At 40.0% G+C, this 18,049-nt stretch overlaps 1 protein-coding gene and 1 long non-coding RNA gene across 6 annotated transcripts in view; one reads left to right on the top strand and one right to left on the bottom strand.

Annotated features, from left to right (window-relative positions):
* Positions 1-18,049, bottom strand: part of Rap1gds1 (Rap1 GTPase-GDP dissociation stimulator 1) — a 575,856-nt gene that overhangs the window by 492,474 nt on the left and 65,333 nt on the right. For 3 of the 5 annotated variants that reach the window (XM_050121753.1, XM_050121752.1, XM_050121756.1), the window contains one exon: positions 10,322-10,468. The exons of the other annotated variants lie outside the window; for them this stretch is intronic. In XM_050121753.1, the coding sequence (XP_049977710.1) occupies positions 10,322-10,468 (147 nt within the window). The remainder of the gene's footprint in view (positions 1-10,321; positions 10,469-18,049) is intronic. 5 annotated transcript variants of the gene reach the window in all.
* LOC126488352 (uncharacterized) overlaps positions 1-18,049 on the top strand; it is a 124,491-nt gene that overhangs the window by 55,524 nt on the left and 50,918 nt on the right. The window lies entirely within an intron of this gene.

The raw sequence follows: 18,049 nt of genomic DNA, 5'->3' as shown, positions 1-18,049 counted from the left end.
AATGCCAATAACTCAGTTATAATAATCAATTACTAAAAATAAGTTCTTTAAGTTTTTTTTTTAACATGTTTAGCTTATTCCTAAGGTTTCTATAGCAATGCTAAAAGATTATTAGCCCTATTGGTAAGACTTAAAGATGAAACTTTAAAGGAAAGGTCCTTCTAAAAATACAGCCTATACATCAATATGGATACATGGTGTTTCTATTAGTCACAGAACAAAGGCAGGATATTGCTACACAGAGGCTTGCATTAAAACCCCAAGCTAAAGCAAATGAGTACTGCACAGCTGGTACAGGGAGCACTGCACAGCTGGTTACAGGGGAGCACTGCACAGCTGGTTACAGGGGAGCACTGCACAGCTGGTACAGGGGAAACCAGAAGGCAGAGGTCTTGCTGAACTGCTCTATTACAAACTGGTTAAAAAAACCATCGGAACCTAATAGCCTGACAAAACCCACCTGTGACTTAATGAAACACCTGCATTCCCCAAACCAGGATATGAATATTAAAAATTAGAAATGATTTTGGTAAGGTAGCATTCTAAGACTCGAGGCGGGTTTTAGCGCATTACTGCTGAGATGAAAGCTGATGTAAACACAGTTACAAAGAGGCGGGCAGTGTTAACTGGCTGCACAAATACCTGTGCAAGTAAAGACTTCCCTCCACTCTAAGAACAGTGCCCTGCTGCTGATTCCCGGCAGCACACACCAGTTTATCCTAAACCCAGTGCTGAGGGGATAAAGCCACAACTAAATATTCTAAAATAAACCCCAAATCCAGTACTTTAAGAGGTTTAAAAATCAAAACATGCACATGTGTTTCATATCCAGAGTGTCTCATTAGTTCCCAGGTTATATCTTTCAATGACACAGTCATTTCAAAAAGAAAATAAAAAGCAAATCAAGATGTGTTAAGTCTTGAGAATATTGGAAGCTTGACCAATACACTCATACCCCAAGTTAGTAAGAGAATTCAAGCATGTTCTTTCGGGGTTTTGAAAATAAAGCAGTCTCAACCCAGCACGCCTTGCCTCTGCAGGTTAAAAACAGTACCCCAGGCAGGATAGGAAACTGTGGTCACAGACCCCAAGAGAGACTTCCAAGAGGATCTGGACAGCATCCCATTATTCCCAAACCCAACACGTGTTCCCAAACCAATAATATGCGGTGATTACATCTTTATCAAGGAGACATCTTTACTCAATATCTTTAGGTTAAATTATTTAGTGCAGATGAACTCCAGTTTAAACGAATGCCCCAGACAGCGATATTTCTACAGGTGTGCCTACTTTGATTTTTTAAAAAAATATTTATTTATTAATTTGTTATGTATACAGTGTTCTGTCTGTGTGTATGCCTGCAGGCCAGAAGAGGGCACCAGACCTCATTACAGATGGTTGTGAGCCACCATGTGGTTGCTGGGAATTGAACTCAGGACCTTTGGAAGAGCAGGCAGTGCTCTTAATCTCCGAGCCATCTCTCCAGCCCCCTACTTTGATTTTTAAAAGTATGTTCTCATCTCAAAAATTAAGATTAGAACACTCACACACAATTTAATTTTTACTGAATCTTTGAGGATTTCACAAAATAAATACCCTGGTGGTTTAGTGTGGGCGGGCCAGCCAGAGGACGTTAACAGGAGAATCAGCACCTCCCCTTGCTGTTTAAGACATAGTGTGAAGTAGCCAGGGCAGTGCTGGAGAGCTCACCCTGGTGTTGAGGGTGAAGGAGAGCAGCTAGACTGACCAGTCCAGCAACTGACTGACCAGTCCCAACATCCACCCCATCTATGATCTACTGAAGCATGAGAAAGGACCAGTTCTGAAGACCCAAAGTTGCAGGATCTGCCTAACACCGGATATCCAAGAGGAGCACCGGTGAGGACCCAGTATTGATGATGTAGCAAAAAACCAGAGGCCTTGAACCAGACCAATGACTCACTGCAGTGACCATTTGCAAGTAATCCCACATGGACTAAAGAGCAGGCGTGCCACACCACAGCTTCCACGATGACATTTTCCTTCTCTTTAAAGCTCTTCAGAGCCTTGTTAGTTAGCAGGTGTGACTTTTAAAGCCTCTTATTAGGAAAAACCAGTCACCAGTTCCACCCTCACAGGGCACTGCTGAAACACGCTCGGGTTTTGTTCAGCAAACTAAGCTCAATGCCTAGGTACCTCACACCTTAGCACGAATGCTTTACAAATGGGTAAAGCATCCTAGAACAGAGTAGTTTTTACACTTCAAAATCACAGAGGAATTATTTATAACGTATAAATTACGTTAACAAGACACCTGCCCTTTGAATTTCTAGCCAGTAACCCTCACTTTCAAATGCCCTTTTGAAACAAGGTCTATGTAGCCCTGGCTGGCCTGAAACTGTTGATCAACAGTCTGTAAACTCGCAGGCGCTTGCAGTGCCTCCCACGTGCATGGGATTAAAAGTGTCTGTCACCACACCTAGCTACAGATTAAATGACATAGTCAGCTTGGTACTGATTAGATTTTACTCACTGCAACTTTTACAAAATTTAATCGACATTGTAATTTTAAGCCACCTTTTCTATTTTAGAAAGGACTTTCGAAGCAGCCTAAATTAGAGACAAGGAGTACTTCGCTTAAATTTTTCCCCCTAGCTTCAGTCTCAGCGCCTGGAAGGCTGAGCAGACGAATGCTTGCTGCAGAGGCATCTCCTGTGAAATCACACACAGGCTCAGCGATCACACGCTTGATTCAAACATATGTCAGCTAGTGTGACTTGCCCTTTGAGTCATTTGTCACTATCTAACACCCAATTTCTGGCTATTTTAAATAGAACAGCAATGAACATGGTCAAGAAAGTATCTCTGACACTGCTTACGCTGTATGTCCAGGAGTGGTACAGTTGGACTCGAAGTAGTACTGATTTGTACGGTTAAGGATGCTGAACATTTGTTTCTCAGCCACTTGAGGTTCTTCTTTTGAAAATTCTGTTTAGATATGTACTCCACTTTTTAATTGGGTTATTTGATATCTTGATATTCTAGTCCTTTTAGTTCTTTATATATTTTGGATTATTAGCCCAGTTTTTCCCATTCCACAGGCTACCACTTTGTCTGTATGATAGTGTCCTTTGCTGTGCAGAAGCTTCTCAGTTTCACGTGGTCCCATTTATTAATTGTGAACCTTAGTTTCTCTCTGCCAATGAGTTCAAGGCTATTCCCCATTTTCTCTTTATCAGGTTCAGTGTATCTGCTTTTATGTTAAGGCCTTCAAGGAGTTTGTAAGGTAATAGATAGGGATCTATTTGGATTCTTCCTGCAGACATTCAGTTTGACCAGCACCATTTGTTGAAGATGCTGTCTGTTGCTATGTAAAGGTGTGCTACATTTGTTCATGCTGCATTTGTGTACTGATGGAAGGATGTGTGTTTAATTAGGTAAAGATGTACTTCATTTGTTTCACATTGCCTGCCTAAGGCATCTGATTGGTCTAATAAAGAGCAAGATGGCCAATAGCTAGGAAGAGAAAGGATAGATGGGGTTTGCAGGCAGAGAGAACAAAAGAAGGAAGGAGAGAATGAGAAGAAAGAGAGGGGGCATGCCGAGGTCTAGCCAGGTACCTGTTAGCCAGCCCCATGAAGCAGTGAAAGTAAGAGATAAAGAAGGAAGAAAGGGGATAAGCCCCAAGGCAGAAGATAGGAACCGGTTAATTTAAGTTAAAAGAGCTAGCCAATTTAAGTTAAATGAGCCCAAGCTAGGTTGAGCATTCAAAACTAATAAGAAGACTCCATGTAATGATAGGGGAGCTGGTTGGTGTCCCAAAAAGAAAAAGCCTGGTAACAAACTATAGAAATGATCCCCAAATGTATAGTCTGCTGAGAGTAAGTATGCTGTCTGATCTGGACAAGCAAGATACAAGGAATAGTTGATGTGAGCCACAAGGATTATACAGTAAAACACATTCAGCAAAGTATCTGGATACAAAATCAACTCACACACAAAAATATCAGCATTTCTGTAGACAAATTCAAAAATACTGAGAAAGAAATGATAAAAACAATACCTTTCCCAGTGGATTGACATAAAATATCTTGGGGCAACCCTAACTACGCAAGTGAAAGATTTGTATGATTAAAAACTCTACCACATTGAGATTGAAACTATCTCTCATGCTTATGGATCTCAGGATTAGTAGGAGTAATATAGTATTATTTTAACTATTTTTTTTTAACCAAAATTAAACTATAGATTTAATGCAATCCCCATCAAAATTCCAACGCAACTCTTCACAGATCTTGAAAGGACAGTTTCAGCTTCATATGGAAACACACAAAAAAACCTAGGTTAGCTAAAACAATTCTGAATAAGAAATGTTGGCATTATCACTCTGATTTCAAGTTGTGCTACAGGACTATAGTAATAAAAAAACTGCCATACTGGCATGTAAACAGACTTGTTGATCAGTGGAATCAAATTGAAGACCCAGATATAAATGCACATGCATGTGGACACCTGATTTTTGTTAAAGCCAGAAATGCACACTGAAAAAGACAGCTATACCAGGGTTTTTCTTTTCTTTTCTTTTCTTTTCTTTTCTTTTCTTTTCTTTTCTTTTCTTTTCTTTTCTTTTCTTTTCTTTTCTTTTCTTCTTTCCCCAAACAGGTTCTTTATTCACTAACCGATAAAAGCAACACATATACAGAAGGACCTCCCACACCAACAAGTGTTCCGGAAGCTTTGCATACTGGGTTCTCTACAAGATCATACTTCTGTACATTTACTGTTTTGACTATTATGCAGTAAGGGGACATTCTTTTCTGGTCCACTCTATTTTTGTTTTTCTCTATGCTTCTTGTACCTTGATAGACATCTCCTTCTATAGGTTAGGGAAATTTTCTTTTACGATTTTGTTAAAAATATTTTCTGTGCCTCTGACCTGGGTTTCTTTTCCTTCCTCCATTCCTATTATTTTTAGATTTGGGCTTTTCATAGTGTCCCAGATTTCCTGGATATTTTGTACCAGGTGGTTTTTAGATTTAACATTTTCTTTGACGAAGGTTATCTATTTCTTCAATAGTATCTTCAAGGCCTGAGAGTCAAGTCTTCCACCCCCTGTATTCGGTTGCTGGGGCTTAATTCTGAGGTTTCTGTTTGAGATACTCAAACTTTCATTTCCAGATTTCCTTTAGTTTGGGTTTTCCTTATTGAGTCTATTTCCACTTTAAGGTCTTAAATGGCTTTATTCATTTACTTTTATTGTTTGTGTTTACATAGAATTTTTTCATTTCCTCTTTAAGGACCTTTATCATATTAATAAAGGCTATTTTAAGATCACCTTCTGCTTCAACTACATTGTAATACTCAGGGCCTGCTGTGGTAGGGTTGCTGGGATTGTCCTGGCTGTAACTGGCTGATCATGTTTTACGCTGGCATCTAAGCATGTGCGTTTGGGAACACTGTGATTCTAGGTGCTGACTTCTGGTCTTCTCTTTGTTGGGGATGTGCTTTGTTCCTTGCTTTCTGGTGCCGCCTAGGTGCTTGGCAGAGAATTCTTTTGGACTCCTGGTAAAATGTGTTTCTAGCTATTGGGTGGTGACACTTAGGAATGGGGATGGGCTAGAGGATCGGGCTCCAGCGGTCCAGAGGAAGAAGAAAGCAGATATACCACCAGAATCTGCTTAGTTCCCTAGGAATGAGGCAAAGAGTAAAGGGAGGTCAGGCCATAACATCTGCTACAGAACTAGAGATGAGAATGGGTGACTGGACTTGGAGAAATGGAAGGAGAGGTGAAGACCTGCAGTTAGCCTTGTGCTTTTGTGACCAGATTGGCCTGTAGGGAGTTGGGGACCAAGACAAAGCAATGAGTGGGGTAAAGGGAGCTTAGAGAGGAAGATCTGGGTGGCCCACTGGAGATGGCGGGGCAGAGAAAGGGGAAGTCGTGTAGGTGGTCTGCTATTTTTGTTTGTGTTTCCATTTTTAGTTACATAATCACATTCATGCAACCAGTCTTCTAATTAAAAGTCTAACTTTGGAATTCTTAGGTTTTGTGAAGATGAGGGGGAAAAAAAATCAGAAAACCAACCACGCCACTTAAAAGTTTCATAATGATGAAAATCTTAAAAATAACATCCAATGGCCTTGACTGTCTTAAATTCAAACTTTAGGCAAATACAGGGGAAAAAAAAAAACAAACCCAGACTAGAGAATACAAATCCACACAGCCTTTGCTGCTTCACTGACCTCAGCTAACAGTATGTGTGTGTGTGCGTAGCATTACAATGCTAAATGTCCAGTCATAACTACAAGAGCAGCCTAGACTCCAACAAGGCCAACAAAGTATTAGTCCTGTAATAAAATGCAAACTTTAAATATGAATTAAAAACACAAAGTAAAAGCACCCAATCATTTTGTTTTACTATGATAAATTTTAAAACTTTTACATGTGGATAAAGTTGAGTATTTATGCCAAAGCTTGGCCACATGGGATTAAGAACACAACACTTGTTTTTAATAGGTAGTAGATAGAACCTCATCAATTCCACCTGATCCAGAATAGGGATTCAAAAGCTCTGTTGCACAGTAAGGAAACAATTTTTTTTTAATGACACAAACAGAAAGTAGGTAATAAAGAAAAACAGTCAGCAAAGCAAAGAGAATAGAGATCCCTAAGGCACCTTCACACACTAGAACATTCCCTAACACACTAGAACATTTCAACTTGACAATTTGAGATTTAAAAGACATAAACTTAAAAGTATATGATCCGTTTCTTTATTAACATAGGGAAAATTTAGAGACTACACTTAATGTGGTACACGGGAAGATCCAATCTTACATTGAGTTTTTTTTGTCCTACGTGTGTATGTGTGTATATATATGTATATATATATGATGTATATATAATCTAGTGTGTAGAAAATATATAGAAATGCCAGTTAATTCAACTTTGGAAGTAATGCCTCACATGGAAGAACTTTTCTAAATATCTAGCATTTAGAAACGATTCCTGGGTTTTCAAAGAGCACCAAAATACAGGGATAAACACAGCATGGGACAGAATGTGTTTTAGTCAGTACTATTCCTTATTTATTTTTATCTCTATTTTAATGGTGAAGAAAGAGAAGCTAATCCAACTTATTGAAAAGCTAATCTAAGCTACTGATTAGACTCACTACGGAAATGAACTTCATGATAAAAAGAAACTGTGGGTTTGGAAGGGGTGTAGAGAGTTAGCTCTGACCAGATTCATCACTTAGGGATGTGTAGAGTAGTGAGCTAAGCAATACTCTTAGTGTGTGCTTGCTAGGTTTGGTCAAGTTGCCTGAAGGTAGAGTCTTTAGAAGAGGGAACTCCACTGAGAAAATGCACCAGATTTGCTGGCAATATTTCTATGATTAATGATTGCTTGATGGAGTAGGGCCCAGTCCACTGTGGTTAATGCCATCCCTAAGCAGATGGCCTGGGTTTTATGAAATAGTAAGCCGAGCAAGCCATTAAGCAGCATTCCTCCATGGTCCCTGCTTGAGTTCCTATCTCAGTTTCCATCAGAGATGTGTCTTTTGATTGATTTTAATTTGAAGTCTATTTTGTTAGATATTAGAACAGCTACACCAGTTTGTTTCCTAGGTCCGTTTGATTGGAAAATTTTTTCTCAACCCTTTACTCTGAGGTGATGCCTGTCTTTGAGGCTGAGGTGTGTTTCTTGAAATCAACAGAAGGATGGATTCTGTTTTCATATCCAATCTGTTAGCCTGTGTCTTTTTATATGTGAGTTGAATCTATTTATATTAAGGGATATTAATGACCAGTTATTGCTTGTTCCTGTTACTGTAATTTTTATTGTTGGTGATGTTATTGTCAGTGTCTTTCCCTTATTTGTGATTTGCTGTTGTGAGATCATCTATTGTCTGTTTTTGTAGATGTAGCTAACTTCCTTGGGTTGGAGTTTTGCTTCTAGCATTTTGTTATAGGGCTGGGTTTGTGGCTAGGCATTGGTTAAATCTGGTTGTCATGGAATATCTTGTTTTGTCTGTCTATGGTGACTGGAAATTTTTCTGGGTATAGTAGTCTAGATTGGCATCTGGCACATGCTTGACCAGGACCCTCTGGCTTTCATTGTTTCCACTGAGAAGTCAAGTCAGGTATAATTCTGATAGGTGTACCTTTATCTATGTTACTTGGCCTTTTTCCTTTGAATCTCTGAATAATCTTTCTTTATTCTGTATGTTTAGTGTTTAGATTATTATGCAGTGAGGGATTTTTTTTTGGTCCGGTCTATTTTGTGTTCTGTAAGCTTCTTGTATCTTCATAGGGATATCTTTCTTTAGGTTGGGAAAGTTTTCTTCTATAACTTTGTTGAATATATTTTCTGTGCTTTGAGTTGAACTTCTTATCCTTATTCTATCCCTATTATTCTTAGGTTTGGTCTTTTTCACGGTGTCCTTTATTTCCTGGATATTTTGTGTTAAGCTTTTGTTAAATTTAATGTTTTCTTTTGACTGATGAGTCTATTTCCTCTATTGTACCTTTAGCCTTGGGACTCTTCCATCTCTTGTATTCTGCTGTTTATGCTTGCACTTGTGGTTCCTGATTGTTTTCCCATATTTTCTGTTTCTGGAAGTCCCTGGATTGTGTTTGTTTTATTGGCTCTGTTTCAGTTTTCAAGGCTTTAATCATTTCTTTCACCTGTTTGATTGCTTTTTCTTGGTTTCTTTTTAAGGGACTTGTTGATTTCTTCTAGCTTTTTGTTTCTTTGAGAGAATTTTTCATTCTTCCCTTCTTTAAGGGCCTCAAACATTCTCCTAAAGCTATATTTTAGGTCATTTTCTTCTGCTTCATCTCTATTGGGGTGTTCAAGCCTTGTTATTTTAGAGCCACTAGTTTTTGTTGGTGTCAAGTTGCTCATCGTGGCGTTGAGTGTGTTCTTCCAGTGTTTACTCATCTTTTCCTCTGATTGATGTAGTGATCACTCTTCCACTCTTAGAACTGGTGGATCCAAGGCTCAGATGGTTGTTTCTTGTAATGGAGTTGGGGCCATGGCTCCAGTCAAGCCAGAGGTCACTCGTTAGTCCTGGAGATTGTTCTGCAATCCTGGAGGTCGGTCAGGCCTGCTCCCATGGAGGTCACTTGCTTGGGCCTGCTCCCATGGAGATAGCTGGCTCAGGTCTGTTCTTGCAGAGGTTGCTGGCTCAGGTCTGTTCTTGCAGAGGTTGCTGGCTCAGGCCTGCTCTGATGGAGGTTTCTAGCTTGGGCCTAGTCTGGTGGACATTAGTGGCTCGAGTCCAGTCCCACATATGTCACTGGCTCAGGCCTGTTCCCTTAGAGGTTGTTCCATCTCTACCTGTGCTGGTTCACGCCTCCTCCGGGGGAGGTTCCTCCTACATTTTACTTTTTTTTTTTTTTTTTTTTTTTCGAGACAGGATTTCTCTGTAGTTTTTGGTGCCTGTCCTGGAACTAGCTTTTGTAGACCAGGCTGGCCTCAAACTCGCAGAGATCCGCCTGCCTCTGCCTCCCCAGTGCTGGGATTAAAGGCGTGCGCCACCACCGCCCGGCTCCTACATTTTATTCTTAAATGCAGTTATTAACCCTTCAATAATATACCCAAGGAATTATATTCCCTTTACACCAGATTGCCTCTGGACAGAACCTCCAACTACTGATTTTACTAATGAAAATTTTAGGTCACATTAAAGCATCCAAGCAAAGAAACTATAGACCCAAATAGTATAATACAGGTAGTCTTTGTATACTACATCACCAGAGGAATATTAGACTCAAACACTATCCGACAGGTGGTTTTTGACGTAAAATCGTTGATTTAAGGTTTTTAACTGTGGGCGTGATACGGATTTAGGAGGATCTAGCAGAACTTGACGTGTGGTTTTGCCCAAGCCAGAGAGATGCAGCATGAGTCTTTTGTGATGCCACTGTCTTCACCATCTATGTGACCACGGGTACAATAAGCGGTACTCCAAGGTCTAACTAGAATGAATTGATTTCCATCTAAAAACAATGTTTGTTGAAGACTACTCCTGGTACTTAAAGTAATGAGTGTGAGCCTACTTTAACACAACTTCATTTTAAACTGTTCAGAGCAAGAAATTTTAAACTATACTGGCCATTTGATTTTTAGGTTTAAGTATTAACATGAGCAAACCTTCAAAGTTCCATTCTGTATGTACCTCAGGTCATTTTGTAATTTTCAAACGCTGTAAAGTTAATTCTTAATTTTATGCATCACTTACGAAATCTGTTCAGTTTTCAAATATCTGTTGTATATTAGTCAAGAAAAAAAATCTTTGAACTTCCCCCACAGATAAAGCAAGTGTTCAGTGTTGTTTACCATTCTCATTGCTATAGTTCATCAGCATGCCACAAAAGACAGTCAAGAGCTTCTCATTGGCGGGATCTGTTATACTGCACAGGGACCTTAAATGGTCAATTACAATCTGTGCACCACCTGCTTGGTCAACTGCACTTCTGCCCTCATCTGTAAAACAAAGAATTAAATTAAAAATAAAATAAAATAAAGGAAATGGACCTTACAATTTCAAATACAAAACATAATACTGTTAGTTATCCCTTATTTAATAATCTGAAAATAAACCTAAGCAGGGTGATTAAATGTCTTGTTGAAAATCAGACAGAAGGAAAACAAAACAAATAAACATGAACATGGGGGTGGGATGGGGCACAGACGATCACTTTCTAGGAGGCAAACAAAGAGTACCCTCACTGGGCTAAGATGGGAGCTTAAAGAACTTCTGAGTGTCCGCAGATGGCGAGAAAACTCAATCTCCTCTTTCACTTTGAAATTGTTAAAGATTTTTTTAAAAAGCAGGAATAAAATAATCTTCTTCTGACAGGACAGGGTTTCTAAGGAAGAGAACCCGGGGCCTTACACACAGGAGACAGGAGTTCTATCACTGAGCCATGTCCACAGCCTCCTAAGTAGTAGTAACTGGTGACCGTGTTCGTTACTACACTTGGAAAGCAATACACATATCCTCCTATGAGTGTTTTTCAAAGTCTGTTGTCAAAGAAAAGTGGCTAGAACACTAGTGTAATTCTAGGTTAGCATACACAATTACTGAATACCAGTGCTAAGGTCCTGCAGCATTTTCTATCATATTTTCACTCTTGATTTGTGCTCTATTTTTCCTGACCTTCTTTCTTCTAGCTTACACCATCCCATTTCAGTTTTGAAGCACTGGGGAAACACACTTGTGAGCTTACACAAACGCCTTTCAGCTGCTGAAACACGCAAACCGCTTTCGGAGACTTCCCAACCTTGGAACACGGGAATGCAAAGGGATGTGTGGCTTTTAAAAGCCTGACCACGTCCTATAAAAAGACTATAGAACAGTGCTGTCCATAGTACACAACCATGATGGCAACATATGGAAGCCACCTTAAGAGTAAAATAAGGCAAGAAATACAAAGTTTTATTGTGCTTTTATTTAACCAAATGTCTAAACTATTATCATTCTAACATGCAATCGATGTTATTAGTGAAATGTTTTATATTCTACAATAAATTTCCTGAATCTAAGAGTATTTTACCCTAGAGCTCCCTCTCTAACCCCACTTCAATAGTTCAGGAGCTACACTGGTGACTTGAAACAAAGGGTAAACACCGGAAACACCTCCCAAAGGAGCGACTGCTAAGAAGCTCCTCAATGAAAGATTTTTAGTTTTCTACTAAAAAAGCAATGGACTAGGGCCAAATATTTATTTACATGTGATGCTCAATCACCTGATGATATGACACTTAATACACCATTTCTTTTAGCATAGTCATATACACACATTCAACACACTAACTTCCTAATTAAAAAATTAAGGAAAGAGGATAAAATAAAAATAATTTCATGCATTTAACTTCATACCATGCCCTAATTGTTACACTTTTATACAGATGTACAACTATGCCCTATGCTAAACAGCTAAGACTCCAAAAAATTATATACCTACTGGGTAGAACTAGTCAGAGAAACTCGCTGAGAATGTTGTATTCTCAGAAATGTAAGTTCCAGGGCTGGGGAGATTGTTCAGTAAGCAGTTTAAAGCCTGGATTTAGATTCCCAGAGCCCACATATATGTTGAATGGGCATAGCAGCCCACCTGCAATTCCAGCACTTAGAAGGTAGGAAAACGGGATTCTTCAGGACAAGCTGGCTACCTACACTAACCATATACATCAGCTTTGGGTACAAGTGAGAAACCCTGCCTCAGTGAATAAGGTACAGAGAAGTAGGGGAAGACACCCAACACCAACCTCAGGCCTTCCCTTGAACACATCACACACACACACACTCTCTCTCTCTCTCTCTCTCTCTCTCTCTCTCTCTCTCTCTCTCTCTCTCTCTCTCTCTCTCTCATACACACACACACACACACACACACACCCCTTTACTTTCCATCCAAGTATGGTGCACACTTGTAGCCTAGCATTTGAGAGGTTGAGGAAGAAGGACTAAAAGTTCTAGCTAGCCTGTGGCGCAGATCAAGATTGTCTAAATAAATAACAAATGTCATTTCCAGTAACAAAAAATATGCAAAAACGAGTCAATATATATGTGATGGTATTTTAGAAAATTAAAACAGTTGAAAATCTAAATATTCACTTTTATGGCTATACAGCATATCCGAACCTAAAGTTGATAAAACTCATAGAATTTGACTTCAGTTGCTGAGTGTGAGCTTTCAAAATATAAATTGTGAATGCCCACGAAATTTTTTTTTTAATATTTTATTTATTTATTATGCATACAATATTCTGTCTGTATGTATGTCTGCAGGCCAGAAGAGGGCACCAGACCTCATTACAGATGGTTGTGAGCCACCATGTGGTTGCCGGGAATTGAACTCAGGACCTTTGGAAGAGCAGGCAATGCTCTTAACCACTGAGCCATCTCTCCAGCCCCGCCCACGAAATTTTTAAAAATTAGAATAAGACTTAGTTTCCTGGTACACAGAGCTATGTTGAGCCCATTTAATTAATTCTGAGACAGGGTCTCACTGTAGCTCAGGCTGGTGGGGCGCTCACTCTATAACCAACGTTGGCCTTGAGATCCTATTCCTAAAACAAATGACAGCACGTGCTGGTGAGGATGCGGGGAAAGTGAAACACTTATTCACGTGGTGGGAGTGCAAACTTTACAGCCATTAGAGCTAATACAGAAATTGGTGCAGAGGTTCCTCAAGCCCCAGCTATACCACTCTAGGACTTCTAATCTAAAGCACTCTGCGTCTTAATACTGAGAGATACTTGCTCATTCATGTTCATTCCTGGCCGATTATTTTTTTTAATTTTTATTTTTCTCTTATACAATATATCCCAACCACAGCTTCCCCTCCCTCCACTCCTCGTAGTTTTCCCCACCATCCCCCATGAACCACCCCATCCTTCCCCAGAAAAGAGCAGATCTCCCAGAGACATCAAGTGAACCCAGCACAAGGTACATTAAGACAGAGGAAAACCCCTCACACTAGGACTGGGTGAGGCAATGCAGTAGGAACAAAAGGGTTCCCACCAAAAGCAGGCTGCCATGTGGGAGGGGATGAGAAGACAGATAAAGAGGAGGAGGAAAAAAAGATTTTTGGAAGCTGATTTTCTTTATGCACTCACTACAACGTATTGTGTTCTTATATATTAATTTTACAGACAGAGAAAGAAATGTAATTAATGAGTCACCAGCTGATCCCAGTAGCTTTCCCCATGCTGCCCGGGACTCCCCAAACCAGTTTCTTTCTGCTCACAGAGGCACATTCAGGCTATTTAATTAATTAATTAATTAATTAAAAAACGGTTCCCTTTGTTTTCCACTCTCCAGGTCACTTCTCTTACCTTACTAGAACAGACTGGGGAGACTTGCATGTTTTCTTCTCTCAGTTATAAAGTGTGGATGTTTCTCCTGAGTACAACCATGTTATATGCGACTTCCCATGTCCCACTTCTTTCACACAGTGTAATTCTCCACGGTCCACTGACAGAGCAGCTGATATTAACAGTGCCTCATACATCTTTATGGCTGGTTAGTATTGTTGTGGATAAAATACCCTGAGAAAGAACTAGACATCACACTGTTCCTGCTGTGGGACATACACTGCGTTACAGATCACGGCTGGCGCCTTCATGGCATCAGCCAGTCTTTGACCTCATGCTATTTGGGTCATCCAGTTATCAAACCAAGCATCTGAATTATGTATAATTTTTTTTACTATGTTAGCTAAACAGATGAGAACCAGAGGCACCAAATTAAAAAACTCTTGGCTTATGATCGAGTGAACATCACAACTTCAGTGATGGTCATAAGGCAGAACAGAAAATGTGAGGTCTATAAGCAAAATAAAAAGAGTAAAATCTATTCAGTCTGAAAAACTTTCATTTAATTTTGTTTTAAATTACTCAGAAAAACTTAAAAATGATTGAGAAAAGTGTGTGTATGAGGTCATATTTTGGTCCTACTGCTTAGTCTTCAATGAAATAAAATGCATCTGTGAGTGTGTTCACATCTGTGCCCTAGTGTGTGGAATCACATGCACTTGAGTGCAGAAACTGGAGTGTGCACCTCGTTCTCTGAGAACTCTCGCTGGTACCTGGGCTCACCAATCAGACAGGCTGGTGTATTAGTCACTTTCCCATAGTTGCGACCAAAAGACCATGAACTTATAGAAGGAAGGGTTTATAGGTGCTTCCATTTCCAGAGGGAAGAGAGTCCTTTGCCGTGACTGGCAGCAGGCAGGCCTGGTGACTGGAGCTGCTGAGAGCTCACATCTCCAGCGGGAAACAGAGAGTACAGAGAAACAGGGAATAGTTCACAGCTTTTGGAGCCTCAAAGCCTGTCCCTAGCAGCACACTTCCAGCAAGGCCACACCTCCTAACCTCCTACACCTATCCAAAACTATTCCATCAGCTGAGACCAAGTATTCAAATGCCCACGACTGTGGGACCTTCTCATCCAAACCCCCACAGCCAGATAGCCAGCAAGCCTCAGGGATGTCCTGTGCCTATCTCCCCAGAGTTGGGAATACAAGACCACACTCTCATCGCTTTACAAAGGAAACAACTACCTCCCTAGCTCCAGAGTTTCTTTCACACATTCGGTTCCCTTGATGATAAAAGCATTGCCTTATTCACTCTGTAAGGGAGGGGGACACCAACTCTGTAACCGCTGTGTGTGCACACAGCAGACCAAAGGTGACAGAGCACAAATGTACAGACTTCTGAAGTTACCGACAACCAGAGTAAAAGCTAAACACAGAGAAACTGCATGCAAATACCTCTGGTCCTGGTTTCCGAGCTAAGAACATGGTGATTGGCAAATTAAGAAATCATAATTTTTGCTTTTATTTTAACTCACTCTTGGCATAAGGAAGTTATCATGATTAAATATTGCCAAATGGAACTTGAAAAGTCTGAACGCTAGCTAATTCAATGTTCTCTTATTAAGTGTCTTTTGGAGAGGTATTTTCCTCTCCCATTTAATTTAGAAAGGATGACAGCACTTTATTCGTTGTTGATTTTGAGGTAGCACAGACTGTGATACCCCCAACCCTCTCGTCTCGGTCCAGCCGATCCTGGAACTACAGGCATGTGCCACCAAGCCTAGTGGGAACAGTGTTACTGTTTGATTCCCAGCATCAACTGCTAAATCTTCTAGTTTAAAAGATTCATTTCTGTAAGTTATCTCTTCCCATTATTAAGTCATCCAACAGCAGTCTAAAATGCACACAAAGCACAGAGTTACCAACGTATTAATTCACATCTTATTAGCTCAGAGAGTAAAGTGACAAGGCGCAATAACACACGATGCACATGAAAATTCAGCTGCGCGCAGCAGGTGTGCACAATTCAGAAGATGGGAGACAGAGGCAGGGCTACGCAAGCCACACCACAAATACTTCCTGCTTCACAGAAGAAACGAAAGACATGAAGAAAACAATCATCGCTACATTTTTACCACCTATTACTAGACATGGGATGGGATGCAATTTCCAACCATTTGAACTATTTCTAGATCAGTTATAGATAACAGTAAAAGAAGAAAATGAGATGGTTTCCTTTAAACAGAAGGAAGACACTTCAGTTAAGGGAAACTGTCATAAACTAAGGTCTCTGGAGAACTGAAGAAAACACTGGAAACCCTATGTCTATTCCTCACTGTCAAAAGGCATTTCTTTTTCTTTGCTAAAATACGAAATGTTCAGAATTTCAGTAAGAATTTAACATCTGAAATTGTCATCCCTAAGGTAATGATTTATTAAGAAATAAAATGCAGTCTCCCTATGTTGATAAGCTTGCTGTAAGCAGCATTTCAACACCTGTCCATCTGCTGGTCTGGGAGGGGGGCAGGGGGAGTTACATTGAGTTGCAATGCTTCTTTCTCTCCTACTGTGTCCACCTCCATGGTGCATGTACAGAAAGAACCTAACATGTGTTGTATATGTCTCCTAAAGGGAAACCAACCCTCAAATCTGTTCCTTTTACTTTCTTATCACTAATGATTATAATTCAAATTCTGTTAATTTTTAAAAGTAATTCTTCCAAGACAATCATCCTAAATCAGTCACAAATTCTTTTTTCAAGAAAAACAAGGAGTGACTTTTTATGCTGAGTCAGGAAAAATACCAATTATAAATAAATTTTGTGTGTGCTGTTTCTCAGAAAACCGAATAAATGCTTGATGTCAGACTAAGCCCTATGTAGTTATTCATATTAACCTGACCTGACTACTACTAGGGAAGCAGCAAGAACATGAAGAAAATCCCTATGACACAGCGTGCTGCCAATTGCTAATTGCTGTAGAGAAAGCAGGCACCCTTGGGAAAGTCCTCCAGCACAGGCATTCAGAGACCCAGGAGACAACACACCATTAGGAGGGTGTGAACTGGGGTTTAGTTGATGGAAGGCAGTGGTTCTCAACCTTCCTAATGTTATGACCCTCATGTGTGGTGAACCCCCCCAACCATAAAATAAATTCACTGCTAATTCCTAACTGTAATTTTGCCACTATTATGAATCCCAACGTAAATATTTTATATGATCTGCAGGATATCTAATATGACATACCGTTAAAGGGTCATTCAGCCCCTAAAGGGGTCACGACCCATGGAGTTGAGAAACTCAGATGAAAAGGAACAGAAGAGAGCCAGTTCAGTTCTTGACTATATTAGACTCGACCTGTATTCCATACTAACAATCCAGTATATAAGAAAGTAAGTTCGTTTCCAGAGACTAAATGCTATCCACCACAAGAGTAAGAGGGTAAGGGAACAAAGAACAGCTCAGGTGTCAGGAAGCAGCTGGGAAGAGGGCAGTTTCAAGGCCAAGCCTTTCGCTTAGAATCAGAGCTAGTCAGATTGGACACAAAACAGAAGCAAGCTCTCTACAGTCACCTACTTGAAGCAGAAGACTGAACAGTATTTAAAGGGCAGGTAAAGACGTACCATACCAACACTAAACAAATGAAACTTAATCTCTATACTGTCAGAAATAGCACATATTAAAACAGGAATTATGATCACAACTAAAAAGGGACATAATACAATAAGGATTAATCCAAAATAGATAAGCATCTAATAACTTAAAAAAAAAACCCAAAGCAAAATCTGACAGAACTTAGGAGAAACAGACATGTGTACAAATATAGAACAGGCGCTCACTGCCTAGCCCTGATCAAGTACACTGGACATAAACAAAAGTTCGAAAAGGCTTGGCTGTCAGTTTGACGTAGAGATAGTAGTTAGTAAATAAAATAAAGGCTGCAATAGGATTTAAACTGGTAAGTTTGATATTTGTATATAATCAAGAAACTATCACAAGCCTGGAGGTGGTAGTGCACGCCTTTAATCCTAGCACTCTGGAGGCAGAGGCAGGTAAATCTGTGTGTTCAAGGCCAGCCTGTCCTAGAAGAGTTATTTCCAGGACAGGTTCCAAAGCTACAGAGATTGCTCATGTCTGTTGGCAGGCCCTCTCTCCTTTGGGCTCTGTCCGGCCCGATTAGTTGGCCTTTTCTAGAAATGGATTCCTATGTTATATATGCCTCTATGTCTGGCTCCCTCCCTC

The sequence above is a fragment of the Alexandromys fortis genome, unplaced genomic scaffold (genome assembly GCF_014885135.2).
Source record: "Alexandromys fortis isolate MF-2015 unplaced genomic scaffold, M_Fortis_MF-2015_v1.1 scaffold_196, whole genome shotgun sequence".
NCBI classification, from domain to species: Eukaryota; Metazoa; Chordata; class Mammalia; order Rodentia; family Cricetidae; genus Alexandromys; species Alexandromys fortis.
The sequence above is the reverse complement of the archived record's forward strand: the minus strand, read 5'-3'. Positions and strand labels throughout refer to the sequence as shown.